An 18,895-nucleotide genomic window follows, 5' to 3' on the forward strand; every position below is an offset into this window, starting at 1 on the left:
GACGCGAGCATCGGAGGATCTTTCTTCATCAATTGTTTTTCCACTACTGTTTGTAGATAGACTGTGGTTTCTACCAGCTTGTGTACTCCACGAAGAAAACAGCATGGGATGTAGTGAGGGCAGCATACTAACATGGATAAGTGAATTAACATGACAAAGCAAGTAGGTAGAGTGCTGTAGATTTTAATAAAGTAGAATTCAATTCGAATGCAAAGCTAGAGGCCTATGTTTTAGCTTTACAGGATATTTTAATTGCAAAGCATTTTATAGCGAACTCCAGCGAATTTGAGCGTATCTTTCTATCTATCCAGCCGTCTACGACTTTTAGCTTTCCTGGCCGTTTCGATAATGGCATCGATAAAAAAATTGGTATGACATAACTCGATGACGAGCGTAATTGATTAGTCATAACATGAAAATTGTGATATGTATGTCATGAACTCCATGATTTACATTTCATGGTCCTGCAGCTCTTGCGGTCATTTCGTTCACAGGACATGTTGTGAAACTGGTATGGTATGACATGACTGCATCACAAACACAGGTGACGGACCTTAACATGATAATTATGACATGCGTGTCATGCAACAACATGACTGCATGTCACGCTCATGATGTGCTCGCGGCCCATTCACTGGCTTCACTTTTACCTCATTTGGAATTACGGGACGTGAATAGATGACGAAAGCATGTGACTGGTGCAAACATGATAATCACGAGATGCCTGTCATTAACATGGCTACATGCCACACTCAAGGCGCTAATACCCTTCGACGTTACTCAGTGCACGTGAGCGCCGGCGTTCGTTTCGTCGCGTCATTCCAGCGATGCAACGCCAGACGCCGATCTGCCCGCCTTATACTTGCGGGCGCGTGCTGCGCTGCTTCGCTTTGACGCATGCACGTTTGAGCGCACCGGACGTCACGAGGAGAGGCAGACGCAGTGATGTCAGGGTATTGTCATCTTCGCGAAATGCAGCATGTCGCATTTCGTGCTGGTTGCCGTCGGGCCACGCCAACAGACGCTGGTCACGCCAGTCGTGCCCGGCATCGCGTTTTGCTAGCGTAACGTCGCTGCACCCAGCGTGCGCGGAAGTCAACACTACATCGGAGTTTATTGGGCCCTCAATGATGCACTCTCCACCGTTTCGTTAGCTTCACATATACCAAATATGGTGTCAAAGGACACGAATAAACGACGAAGGTATGTGACTGGTTCAAAGATGATAATCATGAGATGCATGCTATTTAACAATATGACTACATGGTACGCTCATGATGCGCTTGCAGTCGTTTTGCTAGCTCCACATAAATTTGGGTTTACGTGACGCCAATGAATGACGAAGGTATATGGCCACTGCAAAAATGATAATTATGACACGCGTGTCATGTAAGGACATGAGTACATGCCACGATTATGATGCGCTCGCAGCCGTTTAGCTAGCTTCACATACACCAAGTTAGATACTACGCAAACTCAATGGATTACAAAGGTATGTGACTGGTTCAAACATGATAATCATGAGATGCGTGTCACGTAACGGCATCACACGCATCTGTGCTAGGTGCTACGCTTAAGATGCGCTCGAGATTGTTTCGCTAGCTTCACATGTACCAGATTCGGTTTTACGTGACGCGAACGGACGTCAGAGACACGTCTAAACATGATAGTCATGACATGCGTGTCATGTAACAGCATGACTACATGCCACACTCATGATACGGTCACGGCCGTATCGCTAGCTTCACATTTGCCAAATTTGGTATAACGTGACGTGAATAGATGACGAAGGCAAATGACACGTCCAAACATGATAACCATGACATGGAAGTCATGTACGGCATAATTTACCTCCGCATCGTAGCGTTGTGCTGATTTCAAAGGGACATATCAACCTTCCTAATTCGTGCTTCGCGTATCATCGATTCCCACTGGACGTGGGATATGCAAATTTTAATGAGAAACCATAACCATCGTCAGGTGAAATAATATTGTCAACGGACTGCTCCAGCTTTCGCATATTAACTCGTTTGCCTTACTGAGGAGCCAGTGGTCACCCCGACATCATTGGCGATGCAGGTGTCGTCACTGAAGAAGTTCCTCAACCTGGTCGGGCTCGACGTGTCCAACAGGTCACCCGATCCAAAGTTCAGCATCGCCGACAAAATCGTAAGGCTGAACTTGGAGTACGGCTTTCCAGCCGTCGTTCAGTTCAACTTCATCGTCGCGAAGGCAGTGAAAAAGAAAATTTTGGACGTAAGTCTCACACTCTTTTGAACTATGTAAGTCGGCAAACCAGCTCGCTATAGTCGACTAACTCGGACTCGTTAAGACTGATCTGGCTCACTGGTCAGCCTTTTTCACTCTCCCGAGTTTAGTCGAGTTGTCCGAGTGAGCACCGCTTACGGAAACAGAGTCGTTAGAGTGATAGCTTTAACCCTTCCGGTATAAACCCAGAATACGCCTCATTGCGTGAATCTGACCTTCAAGCTCAGCTAAGGTCAACTTCGGTGAAATAGTTACAGCGAAACGCCAGTGCAGTGCGTTCAAGAAAACGAACAGGTGCCCAAAATCAGTCTTGCGTGCCACGACTTACACAGGAGGATGGAACCTCAGGAAAGACCCAATTTTATTTCAATGCATTGAGAAAAGCGTGACGGAAGTCACGTCAAATATATGTGCTAAACGAACCGGTACGTGGGAAACAAAGCAGCACATGCCACGCTGCGTGGTTCGCTTCTGCGTAGATTTGTAGTCCTGGCGTAAATCATCAAGTATAAAAATAGCCTTTCTTCAAGCATAAAATAGCAAACATGGCGAGTACAAGCGAAGACAAGACATCGCGCTGATTCGCTTGTTCTCATCCGTTTGAAGCGTTATTTTTTTCTACTTAACGATGAACCGTCAACTAGCCAAAGTTTCTGTTCTAGTCCGGCGTAAATTTAGCGCCTGTTGTGTGGTTTTCGATGCAGTCAAATGCTTCAGGCACACGCACACCGCGCTGTTCACGCGCGGCAAGCTCGAGCGACGTGTGCTTGATTCTCCGAGGGGCGTTTTCATGTATCAGTACAAAAGGTACTGGTATGCGCCATGATTGAAAACATTCAGTCCCTGCGTCATGTTATTCGAACCTACCTGGCAGCGACTTAGCGTTCTGCTGGGCGTCATTCTTATATTTTCCTTTCTCGCAGCCAGATTTCTCGATCTATTCCCCGATCAGCGGCTTTTTGTTTGTTTATGAAGTGGGCCTAGTACCGCACGATTTTAAGAGCTTGCTTAGTAGATATTCGGCGCACCGCCAACCTGTTTACGTAACTTTACGCCGAAAAGAGGACACCGCTGTTTTGCATGCGAAACTGTGCACGTGAAGTTGGTTATTCCAGTGCGCACAACGTGTAATTCCATAACAACGAAAATGTATTGCCTTTGCGTATGAACGACACACCCTCAAACAACGCGTTACGATGCCTTCAGTTCATGTTTTGTACGTATATCAGACGCTAAAAACAAAAGTTCACGTGCGTTTTGAATTCACGCATTGAAGAAGGAAGGAAGGAAGGAAAAACTTTATTTGCAAGGGTGTGGCACAGGGCTCATAAGCTTGATGGGTGGGGCCCCCAAGTCCAGGGCTCCACTGGCTGCCGCCACCTGCCTGACGTGACGCAGAAGTGCAAGCTGCATCTCTGGGTCAGAGCTGGCGAGCTGTGCCTCTCATTGCTAGAAAGTAGTACAAAGCTTGTACTGACCTAAAAAGGTATCTAAATTCGGTGGTCGTTTTAGGCATCCCCACCAAATGTGGTAGAGCGATGGCGAGCCGCCACACCACGGACACGCATGCCCTTACAGATTAGATATATAGACTTTATTCATTTCCGGCAGATTGCCGGGATGGGCTCCCACCTAGGGGCCAATGGAGAGACCGTGTATCCCGGCAGCTTCCTTGGCCTGCTTGATCGCCCAAAGTTGTTTGTCCAGGCCCGAAATGAGCAGCGCAGTCCGCCAACGCGCCCGGTCTTCATTGGAGGCCGCGACCCCAGAATTTCTGACTAATGCTGGACATTCCCATAGGATATGGTCAAGAGTGGCTCTGGTGGTACAGTACTGGCATAGATTAGAACTATAGACATCGGGATATATGTGGTGCATGATGACAGGGTTCGTGTAGGTGCGTGTTTGTAGCCGCCGTCACTGAACGGACTGGGCCCGATTCAGCTTGGAGTGAGGTGGAGGGTACTCCCGCCTTTGCAGTCGATAGTGTTGAATTATGTCATTAAATTTAGTGAGTCGATCGTCCCATTCCCACACTGGCGCAGAAAGGTCAGTTTGGGTGGCCACTTCGTCTGACGTGACTCGGAACGTAAGACCTCGAGCCACGTTGTGCACCACTTCATTCGGACTGGCCTCCGCGTTACCTAATGGTGTGTGGGCAGGGAATGCCCATACAGCGTTGATAAAAATTTGTGTAATCTTTGAAGATTGACAAAGACTCCCGTTTCAATTCGGCGGAGGTCAATCGCGTCCTCCCCTTCTAATGATTTGGGGGGGCGCTGTATTTTTGTCGCATGCCTCGCTGGTTGGCAAGAATTTCGCGAGGGGCCATTCTGGACGGGTCATTATCCTCCTCGATAGCTTCCTCTTGGAGTGTTTCAAAGGATCGAACGTGCTGTCGAATCTCTGCTCGGTTCGTGAGCCCTCGAGCATAAGCGTCGGCACCTTCATTCCCCTCCAGGCCTGCGTGTCCTGGACACCAGATCAGCCCGTATTCGTTCGTTAATCTCCCGCCTAAGAATTAGCTTATTTTTATCGGAAGGTGGCCTCTTAAAAAGAAACGGCTCGCTTCCTGTGAGTCGGAAATGATAATTGTCTGTGGTTCATCTCTCTGTTCCTGCGCTTTATATGCAGGGGCAATGGCAAAGCATTCCGCCTTGGCGATCGAGGACGTGCACAGCGATGCACATGTCACCATGTAGTTGTCGTTGCTTAGTACTGATGCAACTGACCGTTTAAAATTGTACCTTGAAGCGTCCACATACAAAACATTTGATTTGTCCTTTAATGTTTTTCGGAGCCATATCGCACTCTCTCCCTTCTGCGCTTTCTGTTTGTTTTTACGCCCATGTTCTTGGGCAGCGGTGAGATCGAGATCTTGCTGCGGACGGGATCCGGGATTTCTGCAAAAACCTCGTCCAGGTTCTGGGGGTATGGCGGAAAGCCCTCCCGAGCAAGTATCTCTCTCCCCGCTTTCGTTTGACTTAGACAATTTCTCTGCGCCGTCAGTACCGCTGTGTTTAGCTCAGGGTATGTATTATATATACCAAGGTCCAAAAGCTTCTGGGTTGGTGTGCTTACCGGTAGCCCTAGGGCCACTTTGTAGGCACCCCTAATTATAGACTCGATGGTTTCTTCTTCCGATTTGTTTAACACATGGAAAGGTAGACTATACGTAACCTTACACAGTACAAGTGCCTGTACTAATCTAATTGTGTCTCCTGCCTTCATTTCCTGTTTGTAGTATATTATTCTATGGATCATTCGTGCAAATTGTTTCGTGGATGGTTTTAATATGTTTATTGTATGGTTCGCTCGTCCATTACTTTGAACGCAGTAACCCAGAATATGTGCGACGGTCACCTCACGTACTTTGACACCTTCAATGTGTATGTCGATGCTTCCGTTACTTCTGTATCTATTTCCATGCACCCTGATAATTTCAGATTTTTCTAGGGCACAGCATAGCCCGCTTGCCTTCGCAAAGTTTCCAACTGCTGTTGCAGCCTCTTGAAGTGTCTGCTCTGTGTTAGCCGGAGATCCACACGTTGCCCATAGGGTGACATCATCCGCATAGAGAGTGTATCCTAACTGCGGAACTTTATTCAGAGCTCGCGTGAGTCCTAACATGGCGATATTAAGGAGCAGGGGAGAGAGGATGGCTCCTTGAGGGGTACCTTTGTTTGGCATCTCAAAAGCGTTGGACGTGACTTGTGCTACGCTTATCGAAGCCCGCCTTTCTGTGAGGAATGCCTTGATGTAATTGTAGGTGTTTGTTCCACATCCGATGTTGTTTAATTCTGTTAGGATGGCCTTATGCGAAATATCGTCGAATGCTCCTTTTAAATAAAAGGCTAGTATTATATTTTTTCCTGCTGTAGGTATATAGCTCAAAACGTCCTCTTGTAATATGAAAAATGCGTCTTGAGTGGAGAGGTCATTGCGGAAACCCAGCATAGTGGCTGAAAAAAGGCTGATGTCCTGTATAAAGTTTTGGAGCCGATTATGAACAACCCTTTCGAAAAGCTTTCCCATGCATGACGTCAAAGATATGGGCCTGAGTGCCTGCAGAGATGGCTTCTTCCCGGGTTTCGGTATCGTAATTATTTTGGCTACTTTCCATTCCTCAGGTATCTTTCCTTTGAGCAAATAATTGTAATTAAAATGGTTTGTCAGTGCCTCTATAACCTTATCGCTGAGGTTCCTTATCATTTCATTTGTGATTTGATCTGAACCAGGGGCAGAATTTCTCTTGGCTGCTTGGGCAGCCACAAAGACCTCTTCCTTGGTGATTGGGGTGTCGAGTGCCTCGTTTTTCGCACCAGTGTACTGAATTTCAATACTGCAACTATCGGTATTCTCTCCTATGAATCTGTCCTTAAGTGCTTGCATTAGCTCCTCCTCTGTTCCCAAAAAATCATGCATTATTCGTTGTAGTGTACTGTTTGTGGCCGATTTTGATTTTTCCGGGTCAAGCATGTTCCTTAGGATGGCCCAAGTTTTCGCAGTGCTCAGAGTGTGCTGTAGTGAACTGCAGAACTGGATCCACCCCTCAGTTGCAATTTTGTTAGCGTATTGATTTGCCTCCTCTCCTAAAACAGCGATTCTGCGGAGAAGGTCCCGGTTGAGTCGCTGGTTTTTCCACATTTTCAGCATACGGTGCCTGCTCTCTCACAGGTGGAGCAGGTGCCTGTCGACTGCAGGAGTCTCTGCTGTTCTTGCGATACGTTTAGATGTTTGTTTGTGAACTGAGATTATGTACTCTGACCATTCCCCAAGTGACTCTGAGACAGAGTCGGGTGGGGGATCGCGTCGTCTGTACCTTTCCCAGTCAGTGATCACCACGTCTCCTATAATCCTACGTAGTTTTGGAGTTGATAGGGAAATGCTGATTATGTAATGATCGCTGCCGAGATTCTCTTCCAGGTTTGTCCAGTTAGTGTCGTTATTATTATGTGTGAATGTCAGATCTAGGAACGGGTCTCGACTTACGCTGTTACCAAGCCTCGTAGGTGTTGTGGGTAGAGTAATTAAGCTCAATCCTAGTTTGGATACGGCGTGTTCGAGACGCGTTCCTTTAGGGGAATCTCTCGAATAACCCCAGGTGGTGCAGGGTGCGTTAAAGTCGCCCAATACCACAAGTCGATATCTCGCCCCTGCAGTACCGACGAAATCTTTAAGCAGTGCCCCAAAGTCCTTATGTTTATCTTTGGGAGGGCTGTATATATTTATTATTACCGTTTTCCATTTGCCTCTCTTCAGAGGAAGGAGGGTGATTATCTGATGATTTATCCACAAACTTTCTATTTGCTCAACCTTTGTTGCAATACTTTTTCTAACCAGCAAGGCTACGTGGGGATGATTTGGATCTTGTAAACAATAATATCCCTGCAGTTTGACCATCTTGGGCCCAACCTCCTGCAGGCATATTACGTCTCGCTGAATTGGTACCGAGTTCATGTAATTTTGGAGTGCTGTGGCGCGCTTGTGAAAAGTGCGACAGTTCCACTGCCAAATCTCTAAATGTTCTACACTATTTTATATTATGTTTTGGCCATGCTGAATGGTCGTATCTATGCTGTCGCTGCCCGCCTTCAATGGTTTGTCAATAACTGGGGCGGACAGGGAGCGTTTGTTTAGTGCCCTCTGCAGGCCTCCCACAGCATCGTTAACATACTGCCTCTGTATTTTCAGTTCTTCTACGACAAACGTTTTCATTTCTGCCATGAAATCAGCTAGAAGTTTATGTAAAGCAGATATGCTTTCCCTGTTTGCTTGAACCTGCGTCTGTACTTGCTTTACTAGTTCACTGCTTTCTGAATGAGTAGCGAACGAGTCTTCGTCTATCGTTTCCTCGCTCGTTTCTGCGCTATCTTTCATGTTGGCTAGACGCTCTCGCACCTCGGTGGGGTTGCCTACCGACCCTGGGTTTTGTATTTTCCTAATTGCATTTTATAATTTGCTTTCCTTTGACGAGATGGTCATTTTATATTCTTTCCGCTCCGCAGCCATTTTATTTCTAAGCTGTTTAATTTCTTGTGTTAATCTTTTGTTCTCCTCTAGAATTTTTCTATACTGGGTGCTATCAGTTACCGGAACATTGGGAGGCACTGGACTCGCCCGGCTCACCTTCTTTGGTTGGTTGTTTTGTACATCCTCCGTATTAAGGCCAGTGGTTGCTGCTGCTGCTTCTTCTTTCCTGCATGGGCGGAGCTTGTTTCCCAGCTGCTGCTCGGTGTTTTGTTCAAGTTTGGCTTGCTAGGGGCCTCCACAGGCTTGCTGATGTTTCGCTATTGCGGGGTCTTTGATGTTGATCTCGATCTTGATTGTGATCTGGAGCTGGATCTAGATGTCTGCTGATTCTGGAGCGTCGCTTCCTCTCGGTCTGAGCTGAACCATTGAGGAGGTTTCTGCTGATGTTGCTGAAGCTGCGGGAAATCTTTCTCGGCGTAGGTACACTCTGTTTGTCTTCGATGCGTCTCCAGTCGTGATATTCGGAGAGCTACATTTTTCAACTTCTTTCTGCACGATTTGTCTTCTGTAGCGTGCTCTTCACTGCATATGGTGCAGTTCAGGGCACATTCGTGTCCTTGAGTAGGATCACACGTCCCACACTTGGAGCACACGTTGGCGTTCGGAGTCGGGCACACATTGGTTCGGTGTCCAGTTGATCGACAAATCTTGCAAACCTGTACGGTAGGCTTGTATGGATAACAGATTGCCTCTGCACTCATGAAATACACGCACCTGGGGAGCACGTCACCCGCAAAAGTTATTATTGCTGACTTCGAAGAGCCCAGTATCCTGGCTCTCTCTATCTTCGCCCCCTGTGTCCGTATTCGTAGGTTTGCCATCAGGTCGGCCTGAGTGGTTCCGGGCGGTAGTCCGTCAACGATGCCTCGCAGCACGTCTTCTGGGTCGGCCACGTATGCATTGAAGGGGTGAATCCGTGCTCTGATTTTCAATTGGTTGACCTCTCTCAGCCGGCCCGCCACTTGTTCGTGTGGCGTGGACAATATTATGATGTCCGATCCGGGGTGGACCCGCAGCAAAAAACTTTCTCCTCCAAAGCTGTTCCGGCAGGCCTCTATCACTGCCATAGAGAGCTCTGATCCAAATAGATTTTTCACTGTGAGGCCCTTATGTGGTCTCAGGGTAACCTTTATTTCTTCCTTTGGAAGGGGCGTCGGTCCTCGGCGTTTTCTGCGCTGGAAATCTCGCTTGACTTGGCTGCCTCGTGCTGCGTCGACAGGCGGATGGCCTGCTGAGTTTTCGTTTTTCTTCTGTAGTCCCTTCTCGGGTTCTTTCTGACTTTGTTTATGGTTCTTTTTTATTCTGCGTGAAAGGACGGTATGCCAGCCATCCACTGTCGAAGTAAGAGCTAGACCCGCGTCGTCATCGTTCTTGTTATCGAGAGACGTGGCGCTGGGCGCTCGGTCGTCGTTACTTGGTTCCTCATTTGACAAGACGCTACTCGCGTCGTTCGGTTGATTCTCCGACACCAGAGATGCGCCGGGAGGGTCTTCGTCGATGTCCATGTAGATGAATTTCCAGGCGTCCTTATGCATGCATGCTCAGTAGAAACGGGGAAATGGGCCGACCTCCGTTTTCCTTTGCGCATGGCGTATAGTCCGAAAAGGAGGGTAAATGGCACTCACCATTGACTCGGTCAGAAAATGTCGGAGAAAGTTGGTCGAATGGTTGTGAGCCAGTCGACGCACACACACCAGTCGCCGTACTCCGCACGGTTTAGCGTCCCGGCGCCGCCGACCAAAGCCGGTGATACGGTAAGCTACGTTCGTGCACGTCGTGTCTTCCAATGTTGATAGTTTCTCGTGAAGCTGGTCCAGGTCCCAGATTTTGGTGTCCTTCGAATCCTCGCAACTTCACGAAAAAGATGATGCACTCTTCGAAAAGACTTGAATAAAATTTCCGCCTGAAAACGTTTCATAAAGCGGAGAGCAATGTGAGCACGTCCTCACCGCCCTACGCCACCTAGCGGATCTCCACGCATTCAATAAGTACCAAAAAATGCACATTCGAGAGCTTCGCATGCAAATACCGTGCATTAGTTATAAGCAATCCAGCAAACGTGTGTGCGTACACATGAATCGTGACACCCAGTACTTTCCGCAGTGCATGCTCTTCGCACTGGTTATGCGCAATAGCTGGACATTGCGTGGCACTAGAAAAAGAACACACAGAGAAAGAGCACCTAGCAACAATCAATAACGCAAGCTACGACGCTTGCGCGGTGATGAAAAAAAATTGGCAGGATATCCATGGAGTGAATGATAGAGAGTGGGGCGAAGCATTCATCCGTCCGTTCGTTCTTGCATCCGTCTGTCCATGCGTCCATCTGTGTGACCGTCCATGCGTCCATCTGCCCGTCCGTGCATGCGTCTGTTCTTGCGTCCGTCCCTGGGTTCGTCCATGCATCCTCCCCTGCGTCCGTTCATGCGTCCATCCATGCATCTGTCTGTGTGTCCGTTCGTCCATCTATTCAACACTCCAAGTACCACTATCTCGCATCTTTTCATCATATATTCCCCATATAGAAGCACCGACATCCAAGGGACATTCCAAGGACTAAACGAGAGGTGGCACACGCACACTTTCCTACGGCTTGCGCTTCATGTCTACTTCCCACCTTTAACCACCTCGAGTTCATTGCATATACTAGTTCACTGTATTCATGGCAATGTGTCCCAACGCTCGCTAAACCTTTCTAAAACCAAAGAGGTTATGCCCGGCGAGTATAACGTAGCAATATTTTTCTGTCAAATAGTGCTCAATCTAAATGCCAATGGCTGCTAATGGGAAATGAGAGACAGGAGAATTCGGTTTTTACTTTCTTTCGACTTGCGCTTCGTATCTACTTCCCGCCTTGAACCACCTCGAGTTCATTCATGGTATATACTAGTTCATTGTATTCATGGCACTGCGGCTCAACGCTCGCTAAACCTTTCTAAAACGAATGAGGTTACACCCAGCGAGTATAACGTAGCAACCCTTTTTTGTCAGATAGTGCTCAACGTACATGCCAATGGCTGCTAATGGGGATTGCAGCGAGCGCGTTAACTAAAATCCGAATGCTCCTGTCTCTCATTTCCTATTAGCAGCCATTAGCATGTACATTGAGCGCTATGTTTTATTGTTCAACAACGCACAGAAGAAATCTCTCACCGGCACCACATTGGAGGTCAAAATGTTATACTTATTACATACTACAACGGCTATGAGCGACGAACGGGTGCCGCTATTAAGACCTTCACCCCTAAAAAAAATTGGCAGATCCCACGTACCGTGGGAATCAATGATATGTGAAGCACGAATAAGGAAGGTTGATATGCCACTTTCAAATCACCGCAACCTTAAAAGGTGGGGGTAAATTATGCCGTACATGACTTTCGTGTCATGATTATCATGTTTGGATGCGTCTTTTACATTCGTCATCTATTCACGTTACGTGATGCCAAATTTAGTATATGTGGAGCTAGCGAAACGATCGCGAGCACGATATGAGTGTGGTATGTTGACATTATGTTACATGAAGCGTGTCAGGATTATCATGTTTGCACCAGTCATATATTTCGTCATCCATTAACGTCACGTAACACCAAATTTGGTATATGTGCACCTAGCAAAAGGGCTGCGAGCGCATCATGAAGGGCCTAATATACTCCCATGTAGCGCTGACGTGTGCGCACGCTGGGCACAGTGACGCTACGTTAGCAAAACGCGAGCACTATATAGTCTGACGCGAGGCGCGACCAGCGTCCGTCGGCATCATCAATCATCATCAATGTGGCATGTAGTCATGTTGCTACATTACACGCATGTCGTGTTTATTATGTTTGGATGTCTCATTGACCTATGTCGTACGGTCGCGTCACGTAATACCGAGTTTGGTAGATGTGAAGCTAGCGAAATGGCCACGAGCGCATTGTGAGGATAGCATGTAGACATGTTGTTACATGACACTCATCTCATGTTTATCATGTTTGCGCCAGTACCGCACCTTCTTCATCCATTCACGTCCCGTAATACCAAGTTTGGTATAAGTGAAGCTAGCGAAACGGCCGCCAGAGTATCATGAGCGTGGAATGTAGTCATGTTGTAACATAAGACCCATCTCATGATTATCATGTTTGCACCAGTCACGTACCATCTTCATCCATTCACGTACCGTAATACCAAATTTTGTATATGTGACGCTGAATAAATGGCCGTGAGTGCATCATGAGCTTGGCATGTAGTCATGTTGTTATATGACACGCATGTCATTATTTTAATGTTAGGGTCTGTCGCTTGTGTTCCCCATGCAATCATGTCTTACCATACCAGATTTGCAACATGCCATGTGAAGGAAACCACCGCAAGAGCTGCACGACTTTGAAATGTAAATCATGACATTCATGTCATGATTTTCATGTAATGACTAGTAAAATATGTGCTTCATACCCTCATGTTATGCTATGCCAAGTTTGGTATCGATACCATTATTGAAACTGCCAGGAGAGCTAAAAGTCGTAGGCGGCTAGATAGATAGATAGATAAATAGATAGATAGATAGATAGATAGATAGATAGATAGATAGATAGATAGATAGATCGCTAGGAAATGCTTTGTATTTAAAAACTTCTGAGGCGTCTGGGAGCCATATCGCGTCCATCTGCTCAATGGGCCTTTTTAGAAATTGGCGCGCACCATCTAGGCTGGCCGCAAAGCATTATGGGAAGCCGGAGCACCGGCGGAGTGTCGTCTGCTCGCGGAAGCGTTTCGTTTGGTTCGGGAAAACTTTATTGTGAAAGAGCAAAGGCGTGTGCTGCGGAAGCGTTGGCTCATCTTGTTTCCCCTCAGCGCGCGGACATACGAACACATTCGTGCGGGAATATCGTGCGTGATAACCGTGCTTCAATCTGCACTCATAGAAGAGGCACAATTCGTTTTTAAGTGTGAATACACTTTATAAGTGACCCCAAACCATCTACCGCCGTCGGCGGCGTCCGCAGTCTTCTCTCTATCTTTAAAAGAAAGAGGACTTGGCGGGCCGCAGCGTGACGCTCTACCGAATAAGCCACGGACGCGACGCTGATATCGGTGTCAGTAACGCGCCTTATACCCCCTCCCCTTTGCTCGCTCCTCCGCTCTCCTCACTTGTTGCAGCTGCGCGCGCACTTCTCTCTCTCGCGCGCCTGCCTTCTCTCTCAGTCTCCCGTCGAGAGCGGGTCGTGCGATGGATGTCCCGGAGGCAACGCTACCATCAACAACGAATGCAGTACAACCGAATGCCAGCACTGCACCCGTCCTTGGAGGTGACGGTACCGCGGTGGTTTCGCCGACGTTGGAAGACAAGGTGGCGCTGCGAAGGGCTCGTGAGACCGAACGTAAGCGGGCGAAGCGTGCAGCGGATGCCGAACTGCGTGCTCGCGAGGCCGAGTGCAAGCGGGCGAAGCTTGCAGCGGATGCCAAACTGCGCGCTCGCGAGGCCGAGGACAAGCGGGCGAAGCGTGCAGAGGATGCCGAATTTAACGCTCGCGAGGCCGAGGACAAGCGGGCGAAGCGTGCAGCGGATGGTGAACTGTGCGCTCGCGAGGCCGAGATGAGGCGTCAGCATCGAGCCGCGAACGCGGCCCAAGAAGCGGAACGACAACGCAAGCGTCAGGCGGAGAAGGGCGATGAAGGCCGGCGTCAAGACGCCGCTCGCAATCGTCAACGGCGAGTGGACGTTCCCGAAGCCGTTCCAGCCAGTGAACGTGCCGCGCGGGAGATGGTGCGAGCCCTGGACTTTGCTCGTCCGGACGCGTCGTGAAGTGTAAATAAATAATACTTCGTATATAATGTATCTGTGCACAAATGCTTCATGACAAACAACACTTAAATTCATTAATTATACTTTAATCATCATCATCAGTAATAAAACTCCCAAGCATTTCCCCGAGGGTGCACATGGTTAAGTGCGAATGCACGGGTTGATGCTATGAGGGGGAGTAAAGTTAAAATCCGTTGGCATTCGCCATTGAGTTAACGTAAACTCGCCCTTGTGATCAAATTGCGATTCCCAGGAACCATTACACCATGAAGGCACCGTAGTGTGAATAATAAATATAATAGTGCGAAATAATAAACACCCCTCATAGCATCACCCCGTGCATTCGCACTTAACCATGTTCAACCTCTCGGAAATGCTTGGAAACTTTTTTGTTCGTTCCATTAGAGAATGGAATCACTTATCAAATGAACAAATGTGCTGTAATAATGAAGATGTGTTTTTCTCGACATTGTAACCCCCCGGCTGCAGCGCCTTCGGGCTAAGTGGGGTAATCATTGAATAAAGAATAAAGTGAGCAAACTTATTAGGGACCCGGGAACATGCTAACGTATACCGCGATAGAGCGCATTAAATTGGAAACGTTACTCGGCTTTCACGGCAAGCCCGTTCACTTCGTTCGTCATATTTCCATGTAGCGGAAGCTTTTCTTCCATTTTCAGCATAATCGTACAGCTTTACTATTGGTACTTTATGATAAGCACTATCACTCGAGTTATGTTTCCGCGTGATTCGCGGTGCAAGACCGTGGCACTTCGCGCATGATAATCAATGTCAATATCCAACCCCTATAAATGGGTTTGAGCTCCACTATGCTGGTGGATTAGAATTCTAATTGCCTGTTTCAAAGTTTGTGCCTGAGAAATTTTGCACTTAGGACGCCGAGAGTATAGTAAAAACCAGCCAACACGCCCATAGAGCGAACATCAAGTGAGTACTGTCGGGTGCGGAGATTGCATAGTTACAGCGCAGTTTCGCACTTCGTAAAGCGAGAATATTCTGCGCAATTGACTTCGCAGTATCTTTTTTTGTGAAATAGCACAAAACAGGCTGTCTCCGTGTCATTTCTATTTAGGAACCTAAAAATTTATGACCTGACGGCGCAAAGGGTAACAATGGGAAGAAATATATAACAGAATGGGCGTTAGTGTGCACAATTTACACAATATTTTAGTTTACAGCTTGAGCTTCCGTGATTCTTGTTTCATTAGAGTTTGAGGTAATGCTAATTTAGTAAAATGTCATTTCGATGCAGACGGCTCTCCAAGCCACAGAAAACATACAGCCGTTCCAGTCACCTTTGCCAAAACAGCCATGAACAGACAATCTGAAGGGCTCGCTTCAGGCGTATTCAGAAGCAAAAATGCCGTAGAATAGAGCATTCCCATGGTGGTAATAAGCAGTCAGTGCCTGGGCACAGTACGTTTAAGCCAGAAAACGTTGATAAGTAATGCTGTTTAAGGCTTCTAATGGTGAGGCTGGAAGCCTCATTCAGTGTGGGAAATGTATAAAATACCGCTGTAGCGTTTATATCAGTTGGCAACGTTACCTGGCTGCGAGAATCGCTTTTTGTATCCGTAATAATGAAACTACAACTAGCACTCCTCGCCTTCACACAGAAAACCCCTCCTCTCTCGCCCCCCCCCCCCCAAGTACCGGTGTACGCGAAGCCACAATGGCTGAGGCCTTTGGTTTTATGGTGAATAACAAGCAGATACAACTGAAGATAACCAAGCAGTAAACAGCAAAATAAACACAAAGTAAGGCTGGAAAAAACCTAGTGTTTTTTATAGATTTACCCTAGGTGACTTGAGGGCGAAAGCCGTATTTTTTTTATTCAGTTGGTTTATTGGTTTTTCTCCTACCCATCCGAAGGTTTTCTGCACCTAAAGTGGCTTTGCATTGGTTCTATGAGCGGAGGCATTCCAAACATTTAGTACCTCACCTGGTTTTTCTTGGCCTTCCGTGATTGGTGGGCCGATCACACAGGCACTGTAAAGCGACGATGTCGTGTGATGACGGGATCATTAGACAATCATGATGACTTTACACATTATGTGTAAGGTCCAGAACGTTACAGAATGTGTAAGGTGTGTGACGGAACACATTTTGTGATCCATGATGTCACGATGGCGTCCTATGGTGACGCGATGACGCGATAATTTTTGCGTTGTGCTTGTTGACACCATGGCACCGCCACGGGATGCCATAGCCACCGACGGAAAATTTTTGTTTTTAGGCGAGAACTCTAGGTGCCTTCTCAAACGTTAAACTTGACCGTTTTCGTCCCGCGTCGACGATGTTGAGTGATCCGAAAAATGATCACGTGGTGACAACTTATAAGGCGTCAGACACCACTAAAAATTGTGACATATCATTAAATTATCATGTGACTTCATGTGATCACGTTATCGCGTGATATCCGAGATTGTTCAAGGTGGTCTGATCATGAAGGCAATGCAAAGCCTCATTATGTGCAGCAATTTTTCGAAGGGTGGAGTGGATGGGGGTGCGCGTGGGTCTCAGCAGGGGCCTCGGCAGAGGGCGCAAAAAGGGCAATCACCCTACTCAAGGCACGCCAGCACTTGCCCACGCCCAAGTTTCAACAGTGCTCTCCCTCCGCCGCGAAGGAAGACGGGTTCGCATTCATAGTATCAACCTGCTTGAACTCATGGACTGGAGTGGTAGACTCTGCACATCGACTGACAATAAAAACTAGATATTGTTCACCTTCGTGTCGTCTTAGGTGAATGTGCAAGGAACCTGGTGATTCTTTAATGAGGCATCTAACGGTGTCACCTTTATAACTTCGCATATTACATGGTATATGCTACAACGGTAAAACCCCAGCTCCGTAATCACAGTGAATGAGAACTCAAATATCTTTACAAAGGTCCAACTTAGCTGCAGCATCACAAAAAATCAAGTCCTTAAGTAGTACTGAGCAATGAAACAAAACGTCCGATGTCTTTCGCGTCTTATGACACCATCGAGCAGAGCAGGTTTGTCCGCCACTTTTCTTCTTTTTCAGCATGTTCTGTGATGATTCTGGCTATATGTGGCGAACAGTACAATCTAGTTGACGAGCATGAAAGCCGGAGCACTCAGAAGTAGCCGTCTCTTCACGGGAGCAGCACCTTACGCCAGCCAAAACCTCTCACGGCACGCGATGAAAGCATGCGAAAGCAGGAAAGCGTCTGCTTTGCCAGCCCGGCGCTCCACTTTCCCATAATGCTCCAGCCCTGATCCGCCAGGGAAGGTGCGGCGCTGCAATTACGTGTGTTCAGAAAATATTGTTAATGATTTAGAGTGCTTGGTATTCTACTATGGGAGAGCATAAGGCTGTCCCCTTGTCACAAAACGAGCGCTCAAAAAGGGCGCGCCGCCAAATTCTCGCGATAAAGCGCGGGAGAGACGCCGCGAGGTCAACGAAAAAAAAAAGAAAACAAACATCGAAGGACTCCCCGGGCGCGCGACCCTCTCCCCTCGGAAGCGTGGATTCACTGACGAACCTCCTCACCCCACATCAGCGGCCGAGCAAGCTCCGGAAATTTCTAGATGGAAAGGGGCGTGGTGATGCCGGGTTGGGTCATCCGTCGCGGACGGCCTTCGAACCGTCTCGCCCTCTCCCCAGCCTTCGCTGCACATCGCGCCGACGAAATGATGAGAACTTTCTGGAATCTCGCGCGGAAGGTATTTAATCGAGCAGCCGAGACGAGAGATCAGGAGAAGACGGAAGTTAGCACCAGAGCGCGTAGGGATTCCGCCGTGTAGTCGGCGAAGGTTTTGTCCGTAGGGACAAAGCAGGAGAAGCAGAGGATTTCTACCTGTGGGGTGAAGGCTCGAGCTACAGGCAAGAGCGTGTGTCTACCACTATCGAGCGAAGACGTGTGGCAACAGCTGCGTGTGTGAAGCCGACGTGTTTCCGGCGAAGAAGTTTGAAGCTTGGAGAGTGGCCAATTGAAGACGCGAGGTTTCCTGGAAGAGAAACTTCGGTGAGGTTTCCAGGAAGAGAAACTTCGGGGGCAGCAAAACAACAACGCTGGACTTTGAGTGAGTGATTCTCGAAAGAGTATCATCCAGATTTTTGTTCCAAGAACTTTGGACTGAATAGGTTTTCTATCTCTTTAGTCTTTAAGTGTCTTGGTTGTTCAGTGCATGCGACTGCATTGTAGTGCGTATTGTGTTCTGTGTCTGTTGTTTCGAGTGTGGCTGATTGTACTGTGTAGTACGTTGTTTGATTGGTGACATATTGTATGCAACTATTGTGGAGTGTGCATTCTTGGGTATTCTTTTCGATCTGCCATTATTGAGAATATAATTTTGTTTTGTTGATCAACTCTCGGCTCTGACTTGTTCTTTGGGCCACAGCCAGCGTACGCTGGTGCGCCAAAAAGGACCACTTCTAAATTGTCCACGCTTTCGTGGTGCAGTTCGGGGGGCCGATTCTTCGGCCCTTGGAATTAGCCCGGCGATCGCCTCCCGAATTAACGGGACCTGTGTGACTATTAATCTGGCGTCCGCGACAGGGACTTTTTGGTGCACAGTGTGTCCAAATTAGTGAGAAAGAGCTTCGAGCTGTTGATACTGCTATCGGAACGATTTTGTGTGTTGCTCAGTGTTCTCGTTAACGAGTGCAGGAGAGTGTTCCGATAGACTGATTAAGGCAGATACTTTTTACACGCGGCAAGACTTTATTTGCGAGACACCATGGATCTCGAAAAGTTAGTTGCCCTTGGTGAGAAGATGGGTCTTTCTGGCGCCGAACTGCGGAAATGGGTAAGCCAGAAGGAG

At 47.7% G+C, this 18,895-nt stretch overlaps 1 protein-coding gene across 1 annotated transcript in view; it reads left to right on the forward strand.

The window, feature by feature from the left end:
- LOC119182263 (neprilysin-1) overlaps positions 1-18,895 on the forward strand; it is a 111,213-nt gene that overhangs the window by 11,003 nt on the left and 81,315 nt on the right. The window contains exon 3 of the mRNA XM_075891973.1: positions 2,080-2,256. Coding sequence (XP_075748088.1) covers positions 2,080-2,256 — 177 coding nt within the window. The remainder of the gene's footprint in view (positions 1-2,079; positions 2,257-18,895) is intronic.

Source organism: Rhipicephalus microplus, chromosome 4 (genome assembly GCF_043290135.1).
Source record: "Rhipicephalus microplus isolate Deutch F79 chromosome 4, USDA_Rmic, whole genome shotgun sequence".
Taxonomy (NCBI): domain Eukaryota; kingdom Metazoa; phylum Arthropoda; class Arachnida; order Ixodida; family Ixodidae; genus Rhipicephalus; species Rhipicephalus microplus.